The sequence below is a fragment of the Gobio gobio genome, assembly GCF_949357685.1.
Source record: "Gobio gobio genome assembly, chromosome: 14".
Taxonomy (NCBI): Eukaryota; Metazoa; Chordata; class Actinopteri; order Cypriniformes; family Gobionidae; genus Gobio; species Gobio gobio.
Window position 1 is genome coordinate 47,082,493 of NC_137107.1, and position 26,518 is coordinate 47,109,010.

At 40.4% G+C, this 26,518-nt stretch overlaps 1 protein-coding gene across 2 annotated transcripts; it reads left to right on the forward strand.

Moving 5' to 3' along the window:
• The first annotated feature begins 1,912 nt into the window (after window positions 1-1,912).
• LOC307136833 (uncharacterized protein) lies at window positions 1,913-21,123 on the forward strand. 2 transcript variants are annotated; one of them, XM_079834148.1, is made up of 4 exons: window positions 1,913-1,998; window positions 2,230-2,349; window positions 19,016-19,132; window positions 19,820-21,123. In XM_079834148.1, exons 2-4 carry the CDS (start codon window positions 2,292-2,294, stop codon window positions 20,680-20,682), a joined length of 1,038 nt encoding a protein of 345 aa, XP_079690274.1. In that variant the 5' UTR covers window positions 1,913-1,998; window positions 2,230-2,291; the 3' UTR covers window positions 20,683-21,123. The 2 variants fall into 2 exon arrangements, with proteins under 2 accessions (XP_079690274.1, XP_079690273.1); XM_079834147.1 differs by having other exon boundaries at window positions 19,016-19,153; window positions 19,820-21,107.
• The last annotated feature ends 5,395 nt before the right edge of the window (window positions 21,124-26,518 follow it).

Sequence of the window (26,518 nt, forward strand, 5' to 3'; positions counted from 1 at the left end):
ATACTATAGTATATTATAGTAAAATTACTCTAGTAAATACTAAAGTGTTTTTGAACCGTCCTATAGTAAATATACTACAGTAAATTAACAAAGTGTAGTAAATACTATAATATAACGTTACTACAATATACTGTAGCATCTTTACTACAGTATGGTTCAAAAACACTATAGTATTTACTAGATTAATTTTGCTGTAATTTTAATATAATATACTATAGTATTTTTCATGTGGGAATGTACTGTCACATACGAGCGTTCATATTTACGATTATATTTGGCTAATCGCCATTAGTACATTTTTGCGATTCATAATTACTTCACAAAACATCGCTCTTGAAGCATAAACATAATTAAAGGAAAGAAAAAAAACTTACTGTGTACGACTCGTCACTTGCCATTGAAAGCTCCGTGTAGCAGCCTAAGTTCCCGCTGGATACTGCAGCCTATCTGGCAACCTCGAGTCAGGGGGGAGGGGGAGAGAGATACACCGCACTACAGTAATTTGAAAGTGATTGCAGTACCAGTTTTGGCCACAGTCCTACATACAGCTCCTTTAAATATGTCCATAAAAAACTTAAACGCGCTCGCTCCGGTCTATATCAGTGCTATATGATCCATGCGGTGAGCGTTGTTAAACCCATCACGGCGCTCTGCGCAGAAACCGCTCTCTCTCTCTCTCGCCGCGTGTAGTTTGAATTCTCCGCTATAATCAAGGGCTGAATACGAAATCGCCCCCATAACCTCAAATAGGACATTATTTGGAGGGGACAGCGCTTTGTAGTGGTGTCCGAAACCATAGTGGACGTTATTGAGTGCACTCATTCTATCCCACATCGCACCGCAATAACGAGTGTACAGCCGATGTACACACATTGCCTGTCCGACTTCACGCACATTTTCATTAACTAATTCAAATAAAGTGATAACGTAGGGAATAGTGAATGAGAGTATAGGATTCAGCCATAGGCTGTGCTGTTAATGCGATCTCAACTGTGCTCTGACTACTCTTACTACAGTGCATCAATGAAATGCGTCCCCTCTCAAACATTGACGCACTGCGGCGCGTTCCGAACGTTGTTTAAGCGACATATACCGGTATTGCGGTATCATCAAAATTCATATAATAAAATAAATTAATACCGGTATTCGGTATGAACCGGTATACCGCCCAGCACTACTTCAATGCTTACACATTCCTTATAGTTACCGGCCTCTATGAGCCCAGTAGTATAAGACTTATGAACATATATATATATATATATATATATATATATATATATATATATATATATATATATATATATATATATATATATATATATATATATATATATATATATATAAATGATGTGTCAGTAACTCTAGTCTTGAGCCCTTTTTAATAAGTGTTCAAACTTGAGGGAGTACATGTCACTGCGCTTATCATAGCACGGCGGGATTTTACAGGTTCCCATGGCGTCTTCGACGCAGTACGAACTGACCGTTCGAAAGGGAACGTACTCGGTTACTTAACGTAACCTCGGTTCCCTGAGATAAGGGAAGGAGTACTGCGTTTTGTTTATGAAGCGCCAAAAGGTAGTGTACCTTTAACTGATTTGATTCACTGTGAGATTTTTGGAGAAATCTTATCAGATAATTATACTTGTGTTGAGGAGCTCTGAAACATTCTGGAGTTTTAAGGCAAATCTTCAGGGTAAAAACAAATGCAAACTCCTCATATTTGAAGTTTCACTCTTTATTACGAATTAAACATATTCGGGGAGATAAACAGTGTTTGTATAGTCTCAAATAAGATAACAGATTTTATCTTGGTTGTTTTGTATATAATCTATGTTATATAGAAATAGTGAATTGTTTTCTGCCAGTGGAGGCGCTCGAGCAACCGAAGCAACGACACACATCCTAGAAGTCTAGAAGAAGAAGAGAAGTGAGCGATGGAAGAACATAAACATAAGAAGTGGAACACAGCCGTTCATTCTGTTCTGATGTTTTCACACTGTGAGTAAATTCATTTATCATTTATTAGGAGAAATCTAAATCCAAACGAGTCGGTTCATTTAGTGAATCACTCAGAAGTGAAGTGAATGGATAATTGAGAGTGATTGTAAGTGTGATGATCATCTGCTAAATGAGCAACAGCGACAACAATTCACACCTTCAGTCAGTGAAGCCGCTCCCACAGCCGTTCATGAGAGTTTAAATGCTGGGAATATTCCCCTCTTCCCACAGGAGAAGAAGAAGCAAGCAGGAGGAATTACTCCAGGAGAAACTACAGACATACTATTGTAAAGATGGAGTTTATGGAAGAACCCTGCAGAATAAAAGATGAAGAGACAGAGGAACAAATAGGTTGGTGTTTTCCTTCATTCTCTTTAATGAGGAACATTAAGATGAAAACTGACAAATCCTCTTGAGACCCAGGCGTAGAATTTTGTCCACTATATTTTAGTGAATTTCATGTCACATTAAGTCTGGATATCAAGAGCACATTCAGGGCTTTTCAGATTGGAGGTTTCACATTGACAACTCCCTCTTTTTAACTCAAAATACTTTTTGTCCTACAGAAGCATAATATATAATTTAAAACTGTCAAGGGTCTACTTCTATTTATGTAAACTCACAATAATAAGAAAACAAATGCGCTTTCTGCCGTCTCTGTCTATAAAATGAACCAAAACTCAGTGTATGCTTGCCTCACAGACATGAGAAATATATCAAGTTTAAAATTTCTACTTTTAAATTAACAAATTCAAATAGAAAATAAATACTCTCTGCTTATGTAATCCATATGAAATGTCCATTTCCCTCTGGAGGTGTTGTAGTGTGGAGATGACGAGTCCGCATCGCCAACTTCATCTTTGTAGCCGACACTGACTCAGAAAACAGTAGTTTATTAAATAATTTTTCCAATACATTCATAATCATTACTTTTGCAGGTGCTTTGCGGCAGGCGTTAGATGTGAGCTTACTTTTCATTGTTAAAATTGAGATTTATGCATCATAATAACATGTAGCGCTTTAAAAAAAATCAATTAATCAGCTGTTTGCAGTTGTTGTAAATTATTTTAATGGATTTGCAGAGTCATAATTTGTATTCCATTAATCAGGTAGACAATTAAACATTTACTTGAACTTTAGCTTAAAGTTTACTAAAATGTGAGATGGACAATCAAGAATCAAATCACAGAGTATCTGAAATTAGTGAGAAGTGCAGATGTAATGTTTAGCAACGGTTCTGCCATAACAAGGATAGCCTATATTTAAACACCTCGGATTGGACATCGCGTTCAAGAGATCAACAAACATGTCTGTGATTGGCTACATTTCTCACTGCTGTAAATGGCAACGTTTCACGTTCTTCAGAGCGCAAACTCAAAAACGCAATGTTTTGCCAATAATATTATATTACAGTATCAACTGAAGGCAGGGCTTAAAAACGGGAAAAAATATAAATCTGGTCACTTCCGAGCAGAATCAATATTTTATCGTTTGCGTTTTTGCATTCCTCATTAAACATTACTGTTCCCGAAAACGGTTTGATTTGAAAAAAATCCCGGTTAATAACAAATATGTATAAATAAAGAGTTATTTTCACTCAAAAATAAGATAACACATGATAATTAAACTTGAACATTTATTTCATTTCATAACATTGTTAAAACCACAACATAAATACCTGCATTAATTACAAAGCATAAACAGCTGGAAAAATATTGACCTGTTTAAATGGACCATTAGACAATCGAAAGTGGCCCTCTTATTAGTGATGTGTCGTTCATGAACGATTTGTTCATTTTGAACGAATCTTTAATATGACTCGAGAACAACGGGTTGTCTCAGAGAGCGATTCGTTTTTTTTTTGTTGACTGTGCATGCGCAACATCCCATATGTTCTGTACAGGAAACAGAATTGATTAGTTCACCAGTCTCGAGTCATTCGTTCATCAAGTCCCAGCCCATAGGCAAGGTTATGCAGTCACCGGAAACAGAAAAGATTAGTTCATCTCTCGAGTCTTCTCGTTCAAATCGTTCTTTCAAGTCCCCATATAGGCTGAATGCAGAAATAGTTCATCTCTCGAGTCTCGTTCTTTTGTCACGTGATGTGACAGCCGTGTTGGATACAGAAATTAGTTAATTCCTTTACAGTCTAATGGTTAATTCACAATTCCTTACAAACAAGTGAGTAGTTTTTTTATGTTTGAAGACTCGGGAGATGAACTAATCATTTGTTTTTCTGCATTCAGCCTATGTGGACTTGAACGAACGACTTGAGAGATTAACTAATCTTTTCTGTTTCCGGTTTCTGCATATTGCATATGGGTCTGGGACTTGATGAACGAATGACTCAAACCCGAAGACTCGAGACTGGTGAACTAATTCAATTCAATTCAATTCAAATTTATTTGTATAGCGCTTTTCACAATACACATTGTTTCAAAGCAGCTTTACAGAAAGTGCATTTCATAAATGTACATTGAGAAATGTTAGAAAGAGAATGTTAAAGATAAATGTTAGAAAAAGTTAATCAATCATGTATTAATTTAGGCCATAACAACGCTGGCGTTGAGTCGTCTCTTCACAGGCGTCGAGTCGTCTCATCACAGGTGTTGCGGCATCTGAAGTCTCCATGAGAGGCTGGATACAAACTGGAGCTGATGAACTATTTACCTCGGGACTAGTGTCCCGAGATAACAACAGAAAAGCAGATGGGAAATAATTAGCATAGCTGCTGTTCAGAATATTAATGCTTTTGATCCGATTTAACTGTAGTATAAAAGGTAATTATAATTTGAATGCTTGGCTAAAGAGATGCGTCTTTAATCTAGTTTTAAACTGGGACAGCGAGTCTGAACCTCGAACAATATCAGGAAGACCATTCCAGAGTTTAGGAGCTAAATGTGAAAATGCCCTCCCTCCTTTAGTGGACTTAGATATCCTAGGGATGACCAGAAGCCTTGAGTTTAGTGATCTTAAAGAGCGCGATGGATTGTAGGGCGATAGAAGATCCGTTAAATACACTGGAGCTAAACCATTTAGGGCTTTATAGGTCAGTAGCAATACTTTGTAATTGATACGGAACTGTTAGAATCTAACTTTTAGGTAGACTATCAATATATCAATATTCTCAATCATCAGTCGATGTCCACCCCTGTGATGTGTGGCAGCAGCTGCAGCGCAAGATATCTTGGGAGAATGCTCAAGAAACCACAGACACAGTGCAGTACTATAACATTCTCAAATTTATTAAGGAAGAAAGGTCATATATAAAGGTGTAAGTGAAACATGTATGTGCGCAAAATGTGTGTATGTGTATCTTAATGTTTTGTCTGGGATGTCTGGGTGTGTGCAAATGTGTCCAAGGACTACTGAATGTTTTGTCTGATTGTGCACACGTACCATGGCAGAAAAGTCAGTGTTATACAAGAAAAGTTAGAAAGTGAAGCCCAAGAAATAAGAAAATATTAACAGGAACTTAATAGGTGACCAGTGTAGAGATGATAAAATTGGTGTTATATGATCATATTTTCTTGATCTAGTAAGAACTCTAGCAGCTGCGTTTTGGACTAACTGTAGCTTGTTTATTGAGGATGCAGGACAACCAGCTAATAAAGCATTACAGTAATCTAGTCTCGAGGTCATGAATGCATGAACTAACTTTTCTGCATCAGAAATAGAGAGCATGTTACTTAGCTTAGCAATGTTTCTAAGGTGGAAAAATGCCGTTCTTGTAACATATGAAATATGATTTTCGAAAGACTGATTTTCGAAAGAAGGTGTAATATAACACCCAGGTCTTTTACTGTAGTGAATAAAATGACAGGACATCCTTCCAAGTTAAAGTTGTATTGTGAGAGGTTTTGTGGGCAGTTTTTTGGACCAATAAGTAATATCTCCGTTTTATCTGAATTTAATAGCAGAAAATTACACGTCATCCAGTATTTAATATCTTCAACACACGCTGTCAGTTTAGATAATTTAGCGTTTTCATCTGGTCGTGATGAAATATATAATTGAGTGTCATCAGCATAACAGTGGAAATTAATTCCATGTTTTCTTATAATATTACCAAGTGGCAGCATATATATTGAGAATAGCAGAGGGCCTAACACGGATCCTTGTGGCACCCCATAGTCTACTGACGTTATCTTTGATTTTTCCCCATTTAGACAGACAAAATGGTAGCGGTCTGATAAGTACGATCTAAACCAGTTTAATGCCTGTCCCTGAACACCAGTGCAATTTTAAAGTCGATCTAAGAGTATTTTATGATCTATAGTATCGAACGCAGCACTAAGATCGTGTAGAACTAGTATTGTGATACAGCCTTGGTCAGAAGCTAGAAGTAAATCATTTGTGATTAGTTTCTGTGCTATGATGCGGCCTGAATCCTGATTGAAATTTTTCATAGATATCATTTTCTTGCAAGAAAGAGCACAATTGAGCGGACACAACTTTTTCTAGTATTTTAGACATAAATGGAAGATTTGAAATGGGTCTGTAATTTGCTAGGTTGTTATGATCTAATTATGGCTTCTTAATGAGAGATTTTATGACTGCCAGCTTGAATATTCTTGGAACATGACCTAAAGATAAAGACAAGTTAATAATATTGAGAAGAGGCTCTTCCACTACAGGTAACAACTCTTTCAGTAGTTTAGTGGGTATTGGATCTAATAAACATGTTGTTGGTTTAGATGCAATGATAAGTTTATTTAGCTCTTCCTGTCCTATAGTTGTAAAGCGGTGTAGTAGTTCTTGAGGGGCGATAATTGAGGTTGAATCATAAGACATCATTAAAGATTGTACATTTACAATTTTGTTTCTGATGCTTTCTATTTTCTCAGTGAAGAAATTCATAAAATCATTACTACTAAACTGTAACGGAATATTTTGCTCAGGCGATGCTTGTTTATTTGTTAGTCTAGCCACGGTGTTAAATAAAAACCTTGGATTATTTTGGTTATTTTCTATTAGTTTGCGGAGATGCTCAGCCCTGGCTGCTCTTAGGGCCTTTTTCTAACGTGACATACTATCTTTCCACGCGATTCTAAAGACCTCTAAATTAGTTTGTTTCCATTTACGCTCTAAGTTACGAGTTTCTCTCTTGATAACATGTGTAGCACTGTTGTACCATGGTGCTTTAGTTTTCTCTCTAACCTTTTTTAATCTAATTGGTGCAACAATTTCTAATGTACTAGAGAAAATGGTGGTCATACTGCTAGTCATTTCCTCTAGTTCATCTGTTTGTTTGGGTTCACTGAGCAGCTGAGACAGATCAGGTAAGCTATTTGAGAATCTATCTACAGGGAGTGCAGAATTATTAGGCACGTTGATTTTCTGATCATATTTTTTTTCCAGGCACATTTGACCAATTCCAAACCACAGTAATCCTAATAACTACTATTGATTTAGTATTTAATAATGTATAAGTGATATATAATTGTTCTTGAAGGCTGGAAATGAAAATCACCTTATATTCAGGTGTGCAGAATTATTAGGCATGTTTTCTTTTACAGATAAATTGAGCCAAAAAAGAGATTTAACTCAGACTGAAAAGTCAAAAAGTATTAAATGCCCATGAGAAGGATGCAATACTAATGCAATACTAGACATTGCAGTTAAGGCATGACCATTGGACAGTGAAATGCTCGTTGGGTCAGCAGGATCTGACAAAAACAGGTGGTGAAGAAAAGACACCTGTTAACTGCAAAAGAATTAAGAATTAAGGTGAAGAATTAAGGGTGAAACCATCAGGAACCCTTTAGTCTCCAGCGCCACCATTTTCCAGAGCTGCAACCTACCTGGAGTCTCCAGAAGTGCAAGGTGTCAGGATCTCAGAGACTTCAGTTAGGTAAAGAATCCTAAAAAATGACCCCCACCAGATAAGAATCACAAGCTGAAGTGTTGTAAAATACATGAAGAAGGTTTTTTAATAGGCTTTATGGACAGATAGGTTGAGAGTGACTCTTGAAGGACCAGCACCACATCCTCTAGTACCACTGTTTGAAGAATTCATCTTCCAGAATCTGGCAGTACGTTTTGGGAGTTCATTTTTAGTCCATCTCTGCAAAACGGACTTCAGGATGGACTAAAATGAACTCCCAAAACGTACTGCCAGATTCTGGAAGATGAATTCTTCAAACAGTGGTGAAAGAGGATGTGGTGCTGGTCCTTCAAGAGTCATTCTCAACCTATAAAACCTATAAAGCCTATAAAAAAGCAGGCTTCATGTATTTTACAACACTTCAGCTTATGATTCTTATCTAGTGGGGGTCATTTTTTAGGATTCTTTACCTAACTGAAGTCTCTGAGATCCTGACACCTTGCACTTCTTGAGACTCCAGGTAGGTTGCAGCTCTGGAAAATGGTGGCGCTGGAGACTAAAGGGTTCCTGATGGTTTCACCCTTAATTCTTCACCTTAATTCTTAATTCTTTTGCAGTTAACAGGTGTCTTTTCTCCGCCACATGTTTTTGTCTGACCCTGCTGACCCAACGAGCATTTCACTGTCCAATGGTCATGCCTTAACTGCAATGTCTAGTATTGCATCCTTCTCATGGGCATTTAATACTTTTTGACTTTTCAGTCTGAGTTAAATCTCTTTTTTGGCTCAATTTATCTGTAAAAGAAAACATGCCTAATAATTCTGCACACCTGAATATAAGGTGTTTTTCATTTCCAGCCTTCATGAACAATTATATATCACTTATACATTATTAAATACTAAATCAATAGTAGTTATTAGGATTACTGTGGTTTGGAATTGGTCAAATGTGCCTGGAAAAAAAATATGATCAGAAAATCAACGTGCCTAATAATTCTGCACTCCCTGTATAGTGGTTGGAAGGATTGTTCTGCCTGGTCGATAACGTGGCGCAACATGACAGATTTTTATTATCTCTTAAATGTCACCCTAGTCTTGTCTGGACTTGTCTGCTTTTTTAAATGTTTGAATGCGTTCGTTGTGTTGTACGACACGAGGGAGCTTCCACCTCTCTGAATTACGGTTTTGCAAACATTGTCTTGCTCTGCAGTGTTTCCAGTGTAAAGTATTTCCAGTGTCAATGCGATCCTGCTATCTGGCTGCAAACTGCGGAATGGATTTCCTGAGCGGGGCTTATCTCATAACTGTGTGTCTCATTGAGCCGCGCCTCCGTTCAGGAAATACATTCCATAGTGTGCAGCCTAATAGCAGACAAGCCGGCGGGAATCACTTTTGGAGTCATTTCAGCAGACAACGTTAAAGCGCAGACATGGCTCATGGATATCGGATTTCTCCGCAGGTTGGATTGGGAAAATCCGATATGTGAATTACGCTGGTATCGGTCCCGATACTGGATCGGATTGGCCCCATCCCTAGCCGTGGACGACCTCGGTATTGACTGGTCTCAACCCCAGGAGCCCACGAGAAGCAGACCGGACGAGTGGTTTTTCAAGAACCGCCACCACCCGAACGCTCAAAAACCCGCTCCCTTCTTCCCGGAAGTCCACGAGGAATTATCCAAGTCGTGGAAGGCGCCATTTTCTCCCGCGCTCTCGGATGGCGCTCAGGAAAAGGGATATCACACTCTTCCTCCCCTTGAGAAAGCCATTGCTGCACACCTTTGTCCGCCCTCCGCCAGGGGACGGCAGTCAAAGGCTGTACACCCATTAAAAGCCTGCCGCACTACTTCCAGCCTCGCCGGTCGAGCATACGCCTCCGCCGGCCAGGTGGCCTCAGCGCTACACTCTATGGCAGTGCTTCAGGTCTTTCAGGCCAAATTCCTCCGTTCCCTGGATGAGTCTGTCCCTGATACCGAGGCCCTGAAGGACCTGTGCGGCGCCACTGACTTGGCCCTGCGTGCGACCAAGGCCAACGCTCAGGCGATCGGCAGATGCATGGCCAACTTGACGGAGTTGGAGCGCCATTTGTGGCTTAACCTAACCGAGATGAAAGACTCGGACAAGACCGCTTTTCTGGACGCGCCGATGTCGCCTTCAGGATTATTCGGTCCCTCTGTGGTTGGATTCACAGAACGCTTCACAGAGGCTCAAAAGGCCTCCCAGGCAATGAGACATTTCCTGCCCAAGCGTTCCAGCTCCTCCGCTAGCCGTCACGCTAAGGCTGGACCAGCCCAGCCCACCAAGGCGGCGCCACCAGCTTACCAGCCTTGCTCGGCTTCTAAGCCCGGACAGCGTTCCCGCTCAACGAGCCGCAGCAGACCGCAGGAGCGTCGAGGTCCCCGACCCATCAATGTGTCGAAACCTGAACCACCAAAGCCGTCCTAGCCAGAGGCACAAAGAGAAGGTGGATAATACCCACTTCGGCCGGTTTACCACCTCGCTCTCTTCCAAAACGTTCCCCAGCTCCCTTCATCCAGGTGGCTGGGCACACTACATACACAGCCAACGAGCCCGCAAAAAAGCGCGCTTGCCTGTACACAAACGCTGTTTTCACGGCGACCCATATGAATCACAAAAAGGTTTTTTTCTCTGTAGGCAGTGTGCCAGTGCGCGCCGTGGTAGAGACAACGGTGAGAAGCGACACAAGTCCCGTGCTTTGAACCGAAATATCAAAACTGTTAATGAAAGGGGCGGTGGAATCCGTACACCCCTCACAGAGCGAGTCAGGCTTTTACAGTCATTACTTCCTTTTACCAAAAAAGGACGGTGGTCTCAGGCCCATTCTAGATCTCAGACATCTGAACAAGGCCCTAATGAAGCGCCCGTTCAGAAAGTTGAAAATGAAACAAATCCTCACGCACATTCACCCGGGAGATTGGTTTTTCACTGTGGATCTAGAGGATGCCTATTTCCACATACAAATAGCCCCCCATCACAGGCCATTCTTGAGATTCACCTTCCGAGGGGAAAGTTTACCAATACAGGGTGCTACCCTTTGGTCTATCTCTGGCTCCCCGCACGTTTACGAGATGCATGGAAGCGGCGCTAACCCCGCTGATGCCTCGGGGAATGAGAATTCTCAACTATCTTGATGACTCATAGTAGCTCAGTCAGAGATACAGTTATTGAACCACAGATCTTGGCTTCTCAACCATTTGAAATGCTTGGGCTTCAGAATCTATGTGGCAAAGAGCTCATTGTCTCCCACACAGAACGTTTTGTTTCTGGGAACAGTGTTAGACTCACTACAGATGAACGCGCGACTGACGTTACAGCGTGCGCTCTCTGTTCAGGACCGAGTGGTTTCCCTCAGGTCCGGTGCATACAGTCCCCTCAAACACTTTCAGAGGATGTTGGGTCTCATGGCCTCGGCGGCGCCAGTTCTCAGACTAGGCGCTGGCTGAATCGCTGCTTTCCAGCGCACGCATGGCTCTCGGGCCGATTAAAAATCAAGGTAGACCACAGCTGTGTGTTGGCTCTGGCTCCTTGGAAAAATCCTGTCTGGTATCAGACGGGTGTGAGTTTGGGCACTGTTACGAAGTGGAAAGTTATCTCGACAGATGCATCCAACCTAGGTTGGGGAGCCCCTCACGAGGGCAGGCCAGTCTCCGGTCTCTGGTCAGACTCGGAAAAGAGCCTTCACATAAACTGTCTAGAGATGAAAGCGGTCACACTATTGCTAAGAGCTTTCCTTACGTACATAAAGCACCACCATGTCCTGATCCAAACGGACAGCAAGTCAGTGGTAGCCTATATAAATCGCCAGGGCGGTCTAAGATCTATTGGTCTACACACAATGGCGGAAAAAGTCCTAATATGGGTGGAGCACAACCTGAGCTCGCTGAGAGCGATTCATGTGCCAGGCATTCTGAATGTGGGTCCGGACATGCTGTCCAGGGGCAAAGTGTCCCCAGCGGAGTGGTCTCTTCACCCACAAATGATTCAGACAATTTGGGACATGTTTGGAGAGGCAAAAGTGGATATTTTCGCCTCGCAAGACAATGCTCAATGCCTAATATATTTCTCCAAACACAAGGACGCGTTGGCCCACGAATGGCCCAACCTTCATCTTTATGCTTTCCCCCCAATCTCAATGTTACCTCAGGTCATAGAGAGGATCAGGGAGAGCAAATGCGCTGTGCTTTTAATAGCCCCGCTTTGGAGAAATCAACCATGGTTCTCACTGCTAAGTCAGATGTCAGATACAGCCCGTGGCCAATACCGCTGAGGAGAGACCTCCTCATGCAGGCGAAACGGCAGATCTGGCATCCCCGTCCCGATCTATGGGCGCTTCATGTCTGGCCCATCAACGGGTACATGAGAACCTCTCTGAAAGTGTATTAAACACTATTTCTGAAGCTAGAGCTCCCGCGATCCAGGCGGCTCTATCCAAGCAAATGGTCAGTCTTTTCGGACTGGTGTAAAGCACGAAGCTTGACCCCACATAATTTTGAAGTGTCAGAAGTGCTCACTTTTTTACAAGAGCTACTGGACGCGGGTCGTTCCCCCTCCACGCTCAAAGTTTATGTGGCTGCTATAGCAGCGCATCACATTCAAGTGAATGGACTGTCGCTGGGGAAGAACGATCTTATCGTGCGCTTCCTCAAAGGGGCTAGAAGGCTTCACCCACCTCGCCCCCCTTCAGTTCCTATATGGGACCTGTCCATGGTCCTGGATGCTATGAAAGGCTCAACATTCGAGCCTCTGCATTCGGTGAGCTTAAAGCTCCTATCACTCAAGACCGCTTTTCTGCTAGCGATCGCATCAGTTAAGCGAGTGGGGGATCTGCACGTGCTCTCAGTGAGCGCCTCTTGTCTGGAATTTGGGCCAAACGACTCTAAAGTCGTCCTCAAACCAAGACATGGATATGTACCTAAAGTGCTTTCAACTCAGTTCAGAGCACAGGTTATTTCACTTTCAGCACTCTCATCATCGTTAGATGAGGAAGATGCTAATTTGCTCTGTCCTGTCAGAGCGCTGAGAATATACATAGAGCGTTCCGCTGCTTTCAAGCAAACTGAACAGCTCTTTGTGTGCTTTGGTGGCCGCACCCGCGGGTGCACGGTTACAAAGCAGGCCTTGTCACGATGGATAGTGGATGCTATCTCGCTGGCTTATGAGTCCAAAGATCTCAGCTGCCCTATAGACATCAAAGCCCATTCTACTGGAGGCATGGCCTTGTCGTGGTCTTGGTCTACTGGCATTTCACTGAATGATATCTGTGCGGCGGCAGGCTGGGCCTCCCCGTCCACTTTTATCAGGTTTTATAATTTGGATGTCCCTGCCTTACAGGCTGGGCTTCTCGCTGTGTAGTACATATTAACCCCTTAAGGCACGACAGTCTGGTCTGGGTTAAGTATTTGGAAGTCATAAGCACATTCCTTACATGACTCGAATTGTCTGGTCATTCAATATTCTTTGGCCCGACTATGTCTGGTCTATATATACATACTACGCGTATATTTGCGTGTTATTCTAATTAAATGGCCCGACTCCGGTCTGGCTCATATTGGGGACTTCTATGAATATCATATTTACGGGCCCACTTAGGTCGGCCTGGGTATGGTGTCTCCAGGCTTTCAGAGCCGTTAGGCGAGCACGGCGTTTTGCATTGGGTCCCCTAGCTAAAGCTAAAACGCAATACGAGAGTACTCTTGAGAGGGAACGCTTTAGTTACTAACGTAACCTCAGTTCCCTGAGAAGAGGGAACGAGTATTGCGTTTGCTTGCCGTGCTTCGCTTGCTCAGGGAGTCGCTTCAGTCGATTAACCTGACGAACCTGGCGAGACAGGGTCTTTTATACCCTTGGCTATGAAAATTCTGCTGCCCCTTGTGGCGGGAATATTAGAGGGACCTGATTGGTCCTCCCGCCCAGCGGGCTCGTCATAGGTTCCTGCAGTTGCAGTGGCACCGCCAATCAGCACGCAGCTGCTTCCTGCTGAGAGCTGTGCATCTGCACTGTGTTTTACATGGTATTTTTAGGATAAAAATTTGCTTCAAAATCTCGAGGAAAGGAAATTCCCCTAGTGTTTAAGCTAAACGCAATACTCGTTCCCTCTTCTCAGGGAACCGAGGTTACGTTAGTAACCGAAGCGTTTTATATATGCAACATTTGGGTCAGACTTGTGTGTTTTTATCACATTGTTTTACCTGCTTGAGTACTGCTAATGTTAGCATCCTCTCAGCCTCCGACAAACATACACACTGCTGTTCTTTACCTGCTAATGCAGCCTCTAGTCAACAAATTAATTACTTTATAATGAATGTTTTGTATTCAAACAGTTTCGCTGTCACATTTTAAACGCGCATCTGATGTGTCGGCGCTCTCTGTGCAGCCTCACGTGTCAATATAAACAACTCAATATGTCAGTTTTTATTTGGCCTCTAGAGGCCGCTCTCGTGCAATATAATGAAATTTCAGTTTTTCTTTTTTAATAAATCTGCAAAAATGTCAACAATTCTGTGTTTTTCTGTCAATATGGGGTGCTGTGTGTACATTACTGAGAAAAAAAATTAACTTAAATGATTTTAGCAAATGGCTGCAATATAACAAAAGCCGCGTTTCCACTGCAGGAACTTTCCCCAGGAACTAAGAACTTTTGAGGTGGTACACGGTGTGTTTCGACCGCAGGAACCAGGGTCTAAATGAAGTTCCGGGTAAATATTTCCCCCTCAAAATGGCCCTGCTCCCGGGGTAATACTTTTTCAAAGTTCAGGAACTTTCGGGGTGGGACTTGGGCGCTGAACATGCTGATTGGTTGAACTCATGCAGCGTTTTATGCGAGGTTCGTTCGTTCTGCGTTCAGTTCAGTAAATATCAGTCGTGCTCTTTCTGTCTGATGGCGTGCGTTCGTCTCAGCAATCTCACGGTCAATGTCCGTAATAGCTGATAATAACATACGTTGTCTTATTTTAAATCTAGCTTTACGAGCTTTCAGAATACGCTAGTATCAGTGCTTGTCTTTTTTCCGCCGTTTTTTTAATGACCTCTTTATTAAAACAATACATAACTACCAAAAGCAGCGCTGCTTGCATCTCTTCCATACTTGTTATTGTTGCATACAAGTTCCTGGTACAAATTGTTCTGGGTAATTTCGGTGGAAACGCGGCTAAAGAGTGAAAAATTTAAGGGGGTCTGAATACTTTCCGTACCCACTGTACTTGTTATACTATATATGCAATACTAGTTTTACTTGATCTTAGTGCTGCATTCGACACATAGATCATAAAATACTCTTAGATCGACTACAGAATTACACTGGTATTCAGGGACAGGCATCAAAGTCGTATTTATCAGACCGTTAACGTCTTGTCTATTTAAACAGGGAAAATCTGAGATAATGTCAGTGAATTATGCCAAAGTATCTGTGTGCCACAAGGATCTGTGTTAGGCCCTCTGTTATCCTCAATATATGTGCTGACAATTGGTAATATTATAAGAAAACATGGAATTAGTTTCCACTGTTATGCCGATGATACTCAATTATATATTTCATCACGACCAGATGAAATCTCTAAATTATCCAGGTTGACAGAGTGTGTTAAAGATATTGGTTTGCCTACAGTGGTTCAGGCTGCAGGATTGCCGTATGACTAAAGAAACTCTATCAGCAAGATGGTCAAAAACTGTACATTTCTTTTCTATTACCATCCACTGATACTTATACCAACAACGGAAATAAGTGCATTTACAATAGCAAAATATTGCTATAGTGTGACAATATTGTATTTCAATAGATAGCACATAAAAGTGAACCCTTGTGCTGTGTTGAAAATGAATGGCCTTCAAAAAACTGCTTATAATTCTCTCGTTATGCTAGATTAGAGGAAGATTAGAGCCTTCCTATCTGAGCAGACCACACAACTCTTGGTCCAAGCTCTTGTTCTCTCCAGACTGGACTACTGTAATGCTCTTCTAGCAGGCCTTCCGGCATGCACTATCAAACCCTTGCAACTGATCCAGAATGCAGCGGCGAGGGTGATCTTTAAAGAGCCGAAGAGAGCGCACGTCACGCCTCTCTTCATCAGACTCCACTGGCTACCAATAGCCGCTCGCATCAAATTCAAGGCACTGGTACTCGCCTTCAAAGCAACCACTGGCTCTGCACCAATTTACCTTAACTCGCTTGTTCAGACATACACACCCTCCAGGAGTTTGCGTTCTACCAGTGAACGACGCCTTGTGGTGCCATACCAGAGAGGCATGAAATCACTGTCACGGACCTTTTCCTGGACTGCCCCCACCTGGTGGAATGACCTGCCTATCTCAATTCGAGCAGCCGAGTCTGTAGCCATTTTCAAAAAACATCTAAAGACGCATCTCTTCCAGCAGCACCTGACCAATCAAGAATAGCACTTAACATTCTATTCATTTTTCTGTCTGTCTAATTTATTTAAAAAAAAAAAAAAAAAAAAAAAAATCCTGTGTGTTCTGTGTTAGATTAACTGAGACTTGTTACAGCACTTGCATACTGTAGCCTCTGACTGTTGTAGTTGCTTCTATTGCTCTCATTTGTAAGTCGCTTTGGATAAAAGCGTCTGCTAAATGACTAAATGTAAATGTAAATGTAAATGTAGATTATCACCAAATATTGGATTCAATCTTTTTGTCAGCTTGTTTTTTTTTTTAATTAGGACATGTTTTGTATTTATTTTTGGAACTGATCAATCATAGGTCTTATTTATCTGAGCTTTAAGTAAGGTTTTTTTTTGAGTGAAAAAAGCATTTGTGGCTATTCTTGTCAGTTTTACATAAAATATGAAACAATTGCACTGTTTATGACACTAGTGTGCTTTAATGTTTAACCAGGAAATTTGTTTTGAAATGACCGATATACCATGTGACAGATTTCTATCTAGAATTTTTATTTTACAACATTTTCTAAATGTGCTGCTGTAAATTATGCTAGTCTTTAGTAACAGAAATAACTATAGTTTTAGGTAAATCACATCTGAATGGCAAACTATTCATTTGTCTCTACACTAGTGAAAAAATAAATATACTGAAGTGTATTTGAAATACATTTATGCAACGTATACTACAAATACATTGACATATTTATGGACTTAATATGAATCTCATGCAATTGTACTTTTGGGATACTTTGGTTTACTTAAAGGTGGATTTTTTTTTTTTTTAATTAATGTTTTGTTAGTTATCCAGAAATCGTGCTAATGTCCAACTTAAGTTTAATTATAATATTTATATCAGTAAGTCTCAGGCATTATGTCAGTAAATATGTTAATGGTTTGTAGTACAACCCCAAATCAGAAAAAGTTGGGACAGTATGGAAAACGCAAAAAAAAAAAAAGAAGTGATTTCTAAATTTACTTTGAATTGTATTTCATTGCAGACAATATGAACACAAAATATTTCATGTTTTGTCTGGTCAACTTCATGTCATTTGTAAATATGCATCCTTTCCTGTCATTCAGACCTGCAACACATTTAAAAAAAAGTTGGTACAGGAGCAATTTAGGGCTAGTAATGAGGTAAAATGGTTAAATAATGATGTGATTTGAAACAGGTGATGTCAACAGGTGATTGTAATTATGATTTGGTACAAAAGCAGCATCCAAGAAAGGTCTAATCCTTTAGGAGCAAAGATGGGCCGAGGATCGCCAGTTTGCCAACAAATACGTGAGAAAATTATTGAAATGTTTAAAAACAATGTTCCTAAAAGAAAGATAGGAAGAGATTTGGATATTTCACATTCAACAGTGCATAACATAATTAAAAGATAAAAGGAATCTGGAGGAATTTCAGTGCGTAAAGGACAAGGGCGCAAGCCTAAGCTGAACAACCGCGATCCCTCAGGCGGCACTGCATCAAAAATCGTCATTCATCTATAAGCGATATCACCACATGGGCTCAGGACTACTTTGGCAAACCTTTGTCAAGTACCACAATACGTAGTTACATCCACAAATGCCAGATAAAACTGTACTGTGCCAAAAGGAAGCCCTATGTTAACAGTGTCCAGAAGCGCCGTCGACTTCTCTGGGCTCGGAGGCATCTGGGATGGACCATCACACAGTAGAAACGTGTACTGTGGTCAGATGAATCAGTATTTGAGGTATTTTTTGGGAGGAATGGACGCCGTGTGCTCCGGACCAAAGAAGAAAAGGATCATCCAGACTGTTACCAGCAACAAGTCCAAAAGCCAGGGTCTGTCATGGTATGGGGTTGTGTCAGTGCCCTTGGCAAAGGTAACTTGCACTTCTGGGAAGGCACCATTAATGCTGAAAAGTACATAGAGATTTTGGAGCATAATATGCTGCCTTCAAGAAGACATCTTTTCCAGGGACGTCCATGCATATTTTAACAAGACAATGCAAAACCACATTCTGCACACATTACAAAGTCCTGGCTGCGGAGGAAGAGGGTACGGGTACTTGACTGGCCTGCCTGCAGTCCCGACCTGTCTCCAATAGAGAATGTGTGGCGCATTTTGAAGCGCAAAATGCGACAACGAAGACCCCGTACTGTTGCCCACCTTAAGACTTGTTTGCAGGAAGAATGGGACAAAATTACACCTGAAACACTTCATCACTTGGTGTTTTCAGTCCCTAAACGTCTTTTAAGTGTTGTGAAAAGGAATGGCAACATTACAAAGTGGTAAATGCTTTACTGTCCCAACTTTTTTTTAAATGTGTTGTAGGTCTGAATGACAGGAAAGGATGCATATTTACAAATGACATTAAGTTGACCAGACAAAACATGAAATATTTTTTGTTCATATTGTCTGCAATGAAATACAAGTCAAAGTAAATTTAGAAATCACTTTTTTTTCTTTGCGTTTTCCATACTGTCCCAATTTTTTCTGATTTGGGGTTGTATACTTAGTATGAGATAAATGCATTTTAAAAACATTGGTATAGTTTTTTTCCCCGCCAGAGTATTTTGCACACATTCCCACATTTAATTGATGTCTGATTACAGCAATCAACCCTTAATTCACTTAAACCATGAATAATTGAGTTGTGTGTAATTTGATTGTAAGTGTGATGATCATCTGCTAAATGAGCAACAGCGACCACAATTCACTCCTTCAGTCAGTGAAGTCGCTCCCACAGCCATTCATGAGAGTTTAAATGCTGGAATTTAAACTCTCAATTTCCATCTTCCCACAGGAGAAGAAGCAGCAAGCAGGAGGAATTACTCCAGGAGAAACTACAGACATACTATTGTAAAGATGGAGTTTGAGGAAGAACCCTGCAGAATAAAAGATGAAGAGACCAGTGTTGGGGGTAACGCATTGTCATTTATGAGTTATGTAATCAGATTACTTTTTCAAGTATTAAAGTAACCATTACTTTTAAAATATCTGAGTTACTTTTTCAAATAAGTAACACAAGTTACTTTGTTCTCCCATTTACTATGCAAACCTCCAATAATTAAACATTTTGAATAAAACAAAAAATGTTATGCATTTAATCTCGTTTTATTGATCAGTTTACTTGCTTTTGACCTTCGATGATTCAGTTAAACCATAAGCAAAAATTAATCTAAAGATTTTAAGTGATAAACTGTTTTCTCCTGCGTCCTATTCTTCAGTTATCCAGAATAGTTGAAAGATTTGTTAGATTTGCGCCCTCTACTGTACATTTCCTTCAGCCTTGAGGCATTTGCCCAAAAATATAACTTTTTAAATAAAATATACAAAAGCAAACAAGCCCAGCCGAGATGAGAAAAAGTAATGTAAAAGTAACGTAATGCATTACTTTTCTAAAAAAAAGTAACTAAGTAATGCAATGACTTATTATTTAAAGGAGTAACTCAATATTGTAATGCAATACTTTTCAAAGTAACTTTTGAAAAGACAGAGGAACAAACAGGTTTTGCTTAATTCTCTTTAATGACTGATGAGGAACATTTAAGATGAAAACTTTGATCATTTGGGGCTCTCTGAATTTATTTTTGTTTCTAATTTTTAGACTTGATGGAAATGAATGAAGACCAAAGGACAATAGTCGTTTCACAGACTAGAAAGAATTTTACCCAAAGACAAGCTGGAAATGCTGGAGACAAAGGATCTTTCACCTGCTCTCAGTGTGGAATGAGTTTCACATGTAAAGGAATCCTTAAGAGACACATGAGGATTCACACTGGAGAAAAACCGTGCACATGCTCTCAGTGTGGAAAGAGTTTCACATGTAAAGGAACCCTTAAGAGACACATGATGATTCACACTGGAGAGAAACCGTTCACATGCTCTCAGTGTGGAATGAGTTTTACTCAGAAAAGCACTCTCAATGATCATCTGCGCCGTCACTCTGAAGTGAGATCATTCAGCTGTGATCAGTGTGAGAAAACATTTGTTGTGCAATCAAACTTAAAAAAACATCTTACAATTCATGCTGATGTGAAGCCTCACGTTTGTTCTTTTTGTGGAAAGAGTTTTTCACTCCTGAGGTCTTTAAAATTGCATGAGCGTAATCATGCTGGTGTGAGACCTTATGTGTGCTTTGACTGTGAGAAGACCTTCAGTACATCCAGTGCCTTAAAACGACACCAGATAATTCACACCGGAGAGAAACCGTACAAGTGCTCACACTGTGGGAAGAGTTTCTCTCAGTTAGAAACATTGAAAGATCATGAGAGAGTTCACACTGGAGAGAAACCGTATAAGTGCTCACACTGTGGAAAGAGTTTCTCTCATTCAGGAAACCTGAAAACTCATGAGAGAGTTCACACTGGAGAGAAGCCGCACCAGTGCTCTTCATGTGGGAAGAGTTTCACCCATTCATCTAATCTAAAGAGACATAAGAAAAACCGTTGCTTGAAGGCGTCTAAATGAGCAAATGTTCATGTTCGGATCCATCACTCACAAATAATACACTTAAAAGTAAATAATTGGACATTCAGATTCAGAAAAAGCTGGAATTTAGGAAACCATAGTGATTTAAGAGGGTCATTTGCTAAAATTAGTAGTGAAGTTTGATCATTTGTCAAAGGACTTTTTGGCAGGGTCAGTAATGGTTCATGAAACTAGTGTTGCTGTGATTTTATGAAGAGAGATGTTTTTTTTTCTTCTTCTAAGGAGTTCAATTATTTTCATTAATTATACATGAGCACAAACAAAAATGATGCACTGAGAACATTTTGAAAATGTTCTTGCATTTAAATCTTATTTTTGCATTTGAAGAAATTCTCTGTACATTGAGACTAAGAAAAATAAAAAGGAACACATGAAATGACTTGATGAATAAACTTGTTTACATTAAATCAACGTCTCTGGATACTTGACTGTAACCCTGTTCTCTGAAAAAACAGCTTTCTGCCACTACGGACACGCCCTTCAGCGAAAAATCAAGTGGTCTCATTCACTAAGCATGTGTACGCACAAATTTGAAATGTGCATACGCACGTTTTAAGAACAATTTGCAATTCACCAATATTTTTTTTTCTAAATTTACGATAAAATATAGGAATGGAAACCACACGTAAACAAAAAGAACATACTACTCTGTATTAGGGATGGACATTAAAGCAGCACTAGGTAACTTTTCAACCTTTTATAATATATTTTCAAACCTCTTGTGATGATACATCGACTTACAATAGGTTGAATGACACGTCTGCCATAGCCTGACGGGGTCTGTATCGTTTTTAATCGTACTTTTAAACTTCGGGTTTCGGGTAGTAACCCGAGAAAAAAAGAACTACAAAATTCGACTGCTTTACGGCATATACGTCACTTCCACCACCACCCCCACTTCCTTAAATTCGGACGTGCGAGCCCAACTATCATTTGTGTGCCGAATGTTATAGTCATGGCCGAAGCAGCACAGAAAAATAAGAAAGCAAAGGTTTTGTCGGAGGAAAGCAAAAAGAGGAAACGAGAAAGTGATCGGATTAAAGGCAGGACGAGGATCAACATTGGGCCAGCGTTTGCTCGTTGGCGTGAGCTGAAGGAGGAGGGGCTACATTCTTGCAAGTAAATACATGAGACGTACAAAATCATATTTTAGGATACTTAACATGTCTGTGATATTGGTTTATTTGTCTTGCCTCAAGCTATAATGCAAATCGATTTTTCAAATTTGCAGATTCATCTAGGGTAGCTTGATATTATAATATTGATGATATATGGTTATTACCTACCACTCAAACATTGAATTGAAGTATCATATAGATTCTGTAAAACGGTAACCAATAGACTAGGCTACTATAATGACGCTGGCTTGTAAACGTGAGCATCGCGATCATTTGGTGTTTGAAAAAAAAAAAAAACATGAAATTATTCATATGACATGCTGAAACATATGCCACTGTACCTGGGTTGAAGACATTTCACACGCGACGCAAGAAGAACACCTGCATATGAACTCCGGCAGTGTTCAGGGCTATCATAGTTGTCATGTCAACAAATGCACGTGTGATGCATCCCCTGACAGTAGTAGAGGACAATACTGTTTCCCAACTGTAGGGGGACCCCGAGAGCAAAAACTACCTAGAGCTGCTTTAAAAGCAAAAATAATATTCAATTAAAGCTGCAAGCAAAATTTTAGCTGAATATTGCCATGTAGATGTCTTCAGGCCAGGACTATTATCAAACGTGAAATTTAGGGCAGATCGGACATTGTATGCCTGAGTTACCTGTTCCTGTTTCGCCTGACCAAAGATTAGACTGACCAAACATCATGTTGTTCTGGTTAAATCACAATGAGGAGTTAATCACAATGTAAAACATGCAATTTCCTGTTGCCCACAGGTGGCACTATGACTGTAACTGAATATTGGCATGTAGATGTGTTCAGGCCAGGACTCTATTAAAACATCTGAAGTTTGGGGCAGATCGGAAATTCTATGCCTGAGTTACAACAACTTCCTTTTGTCCACCATGGACACGCCCTCCAGGCTCACCAGGGAAAACTCAAGATCTTCGCAATTTAACATCGCAAAGGCCTTTAGATTTGACTGTGCAAATATGATGTTGATCTGATGAGTTTGTTAAAATACAACATCTGGCAAAAACGGCAAGGGTCTTTTTTGTAGGTATTTGGCTGTTACATGCGTGTACCGTAGCACGAATGGTGCTTAATTGAAATTTTGTAGGTGGCGCTATCGAGCCACTTTGCCACGCCAAATTCTGAAACCCATAACAGACGTACATTTTCACCACTTCTGACGCGTGTGTAAATTTTCATGAGTTTTTGATCATGTTTAGGCCCTCAAAAATGTGATGGATTTCGGAGAAGAATAATAATAGACTGAGCAATTACACTAAGGTCCTCACACCATCGGTGCTCGGGCCCCAATTAAAGTAGTTGGGAGATTAATGTTAAGAGCAAACACTTATTTCAATTCTTTCATTCCCACATCAGTTCAAAGAGAAGCTGAAAGAATATTGATGAGGGTTTATCGCTGTAATTATACATCGATTAAACGTGTGAAAAGCAGTGATAAAGGAATAGTCTGCAAGATAATGACATTTAAATAAAAAACTTTAGTGTGAGTAAAAGTGTTGTAACCATGCGCTTATTGGCAGATTAATTAACATTTGTATAACCAGTTTTGATTGCAAATGCCATGGTTAAACTATAGTAACCATCTGTTTTGGTTTTATTTGTAAAACCATGGCTTATTTTCGTAAGGGGTTATGTTATAGAGTGATCTGTTAGGGATTGACCTATAGGGGGGCAATCTAATGCTGTTTGACTTGACTTAAAAGTACTTGTGAGTGTGCATATGGTATCCACCTGTGGCCCTGTCCCAAATGGCACCCTAAACCCTCACGGTCTTCCTTTGAGTCCGCACTTACATGACGTAATACCTCTTTGACTGCCGAGAAGATGTCTGCTGCGTAACCCGCACCAGTGCAGGCTCGCCAGAAGTGTGCAACGAGGGCGCATATCGACCTCAAAGGGGGCGCTCGCGAGCACCTTTCTGGGACCTAAAATGACAAATGGGACACCCTGCAGTCTCGTGAACTTAACGGACACGCGCACGCAGCGACCATTGTAAGTCCACAAGACCAAAAGTCCACATTAAGTTTGCCATTTGGGACAGGGCCTGTGATGTATCAAGTGTACTGATGTCTGCTGATTTCCTTGAGTAAAGACCCATTCTGAACAGAGCTGTCTCATTGTCACAATCACCAGTAATAGTGCCCCTGATTACCACCTGAGGGCACTCCACCCCGGACTGTCATTCCATCATAAACTACATTACCCATAATCCTTTGCCCGGACTCATCTTCACTTACTGTTTGCACCTATGTCTCATCACCTATTTACCTCATTACCTCAACCTATATAAACCATGTTCACTCTGTCATTCACTGCAAAGTCTTGTTTGTCTATACAGCATTTCTGAGCATTCTCCCTGGTTTCATGTCTCTTGGTTTTGGATTTCTTGCCTGTTCCGTAGATTACCCATTTGCCTGTCTCTCCTTGTAACGGATAAATAAGGCAGGATACAATAGCAAGTAAAAGCTTGTTTATTGAGACAGAAGATCGCAGGTAGAAACCAGAAGGCCACTGGAATCAACTCGATGATATGGCAGAAGATCGCAGGTAGAAACCAGAAAGCCACAAGTATCAGAGCGGTGCGTTGGCAGATGGTCCGGGCAGCACAGGGACGCTGCAGACAACCCAGTCTGGTGACGACGGTGAACACGGTGATGGTGGAACTCCAGGGTGCACACGGAACACAGGAAACAGGCAACGCAGGAACACAACGGGCACAGGCGGGAGAACACACGATACATCCAAACAAACGCTCTGACAAAGACAAAGAGAACACAGAGAGACTAAATAGGGTGCGCTGATGATCTGCAGCTGGAGCGCTGATCAGCTGCGACAGGTGTAATGATCATCAGCCAACCAGCGGCTCCGCCCCATACAAACACACATACACACACAAGAATGAGATGGTGAATTCATGAATCGTGACACTCCTGTCTTGTTTGCTGTATTGGACTGATTACCTGTTATGACCTCTTGCCTGTTTGTTGACTACGAGTGGATTACCCTTTAATAAAGCTGCGTTTGGATCCTCAACCTCTGTCTCGGAGCAGTACATTACACTCATGCAAGTTATTCAATTTTGACGACAAGGATGAAAGCAAAGGAAAGATGTCTTTGAAGAGGAAAGAAGTTGTTCAATGGAAAAGAAGTTGAATCCGTACAAGTTGGAGCTTTGGGAAAGATGGCCAACATGGTAGGAACAGTCACACATTTGATAGTCAATCTCAGTCCTGGGAAGAATATTGTGAAATCCTGCAACATTTCTTTGAGGCAAATGAGATTGCAGAAGCAGCCAAGCAAAAAGCGATATTGTTGACCACTGTAGGAAGTTAAACATACAGTCTGCTGAGGAATTTATTGAGCCCAGTTGAGACAGGAACAAAGACATTTGGGGAATTAGTGGAATTACTGAAGGAGCATTTCAACCGTAATTCGTAACCGTTTGTTAATTGGCCAGAGGAGAACTGGCACCCCGACTGAGCCTGGTTTCTTCCAAGGTTTATTTTTCTCCATTATGCCCCTGATGGAGTTTTGGTTCCTTGGTCACCTTTGGCTTGGCTTGCTCAGTTGGTGACACTACATTTTCAACTAAATATCCAAATAAATCTAATTAGTAAACTAAATGAACTATATAAATTAAATTACTAATCTGCCCACATTGTCACTGTATGATAATTGAAATGAGCTGATGACATCACCTCTTTCTCCAGAGCGGCTGTAAAGCCGAATCAAATTCTGTTGCATAATTTTCCTGTTTAGCACTGTGAAGCTGCTTTGAAACAATCTGTTTTGTAGAAAGCGCTATATAAATAAAGTTGACTTGGCTTGTTGGCAGAAGCAGAGTTTGAACATTTGAAAAGGCATTAAAAGTAGCTCAAGCGATGGAAACGGCCAATAAGGATGAGCAGGATTTGCAAGTTCAAAGCTCATCCAGTTTAATGAGAGTGTATAAAATGTCTGTAAATCAAGAAGATAGTAAAAGTAGAGCATGTTACAGATGTGGGAGTTTGCAACATTTGGCAAAAGAGTGCAGACTTGCTTATGAGATATGTCACAAATGTGAAAAAGGGGGAGAAAGACGCAAGAGAGTGGCCAGAGGCAGTGGCGTGCACAGACCTCCTCAGGGGCAGGGGCAGAAGGACCAAAAAGGACACTAAAAAATAACGAGAATCGAATGTATTTTTTACATAATTTAAATGCATTTATTTATGACATAAATCACCTGTATTTAAAGCAGTACGCGTCTGTCTGTTGTGTTTTTAAATATTTTAACAAAAAATTTTGTTCCCCACTGGCTTTCAATATATGGTTAAAACCATTTTTAAAAATATTCCTTATTTCCTTGGCATTCTATGAAAAGACATTAATACAAATACAATGCATAACACTTCAAACAAAAACAGGGAAATAATGATAATATTACTATATATATAATGGGTAACAATAAAATGTCATTAGTAAACTACATTTGTTAACATGAACTAATAATAAACTACCCTTCTACAGCATTTATTAATCTTATATTAATTTAGTTGATATTAATTTCAGCATTTACTAATACATTATTAAAATCAAAAGTTGTATATGTTATATTAGTTAATGCACTGTGTCAAGTAGCATGAACAAACAATGAACAGCTGTATTTTTATTAACTAAAATTGA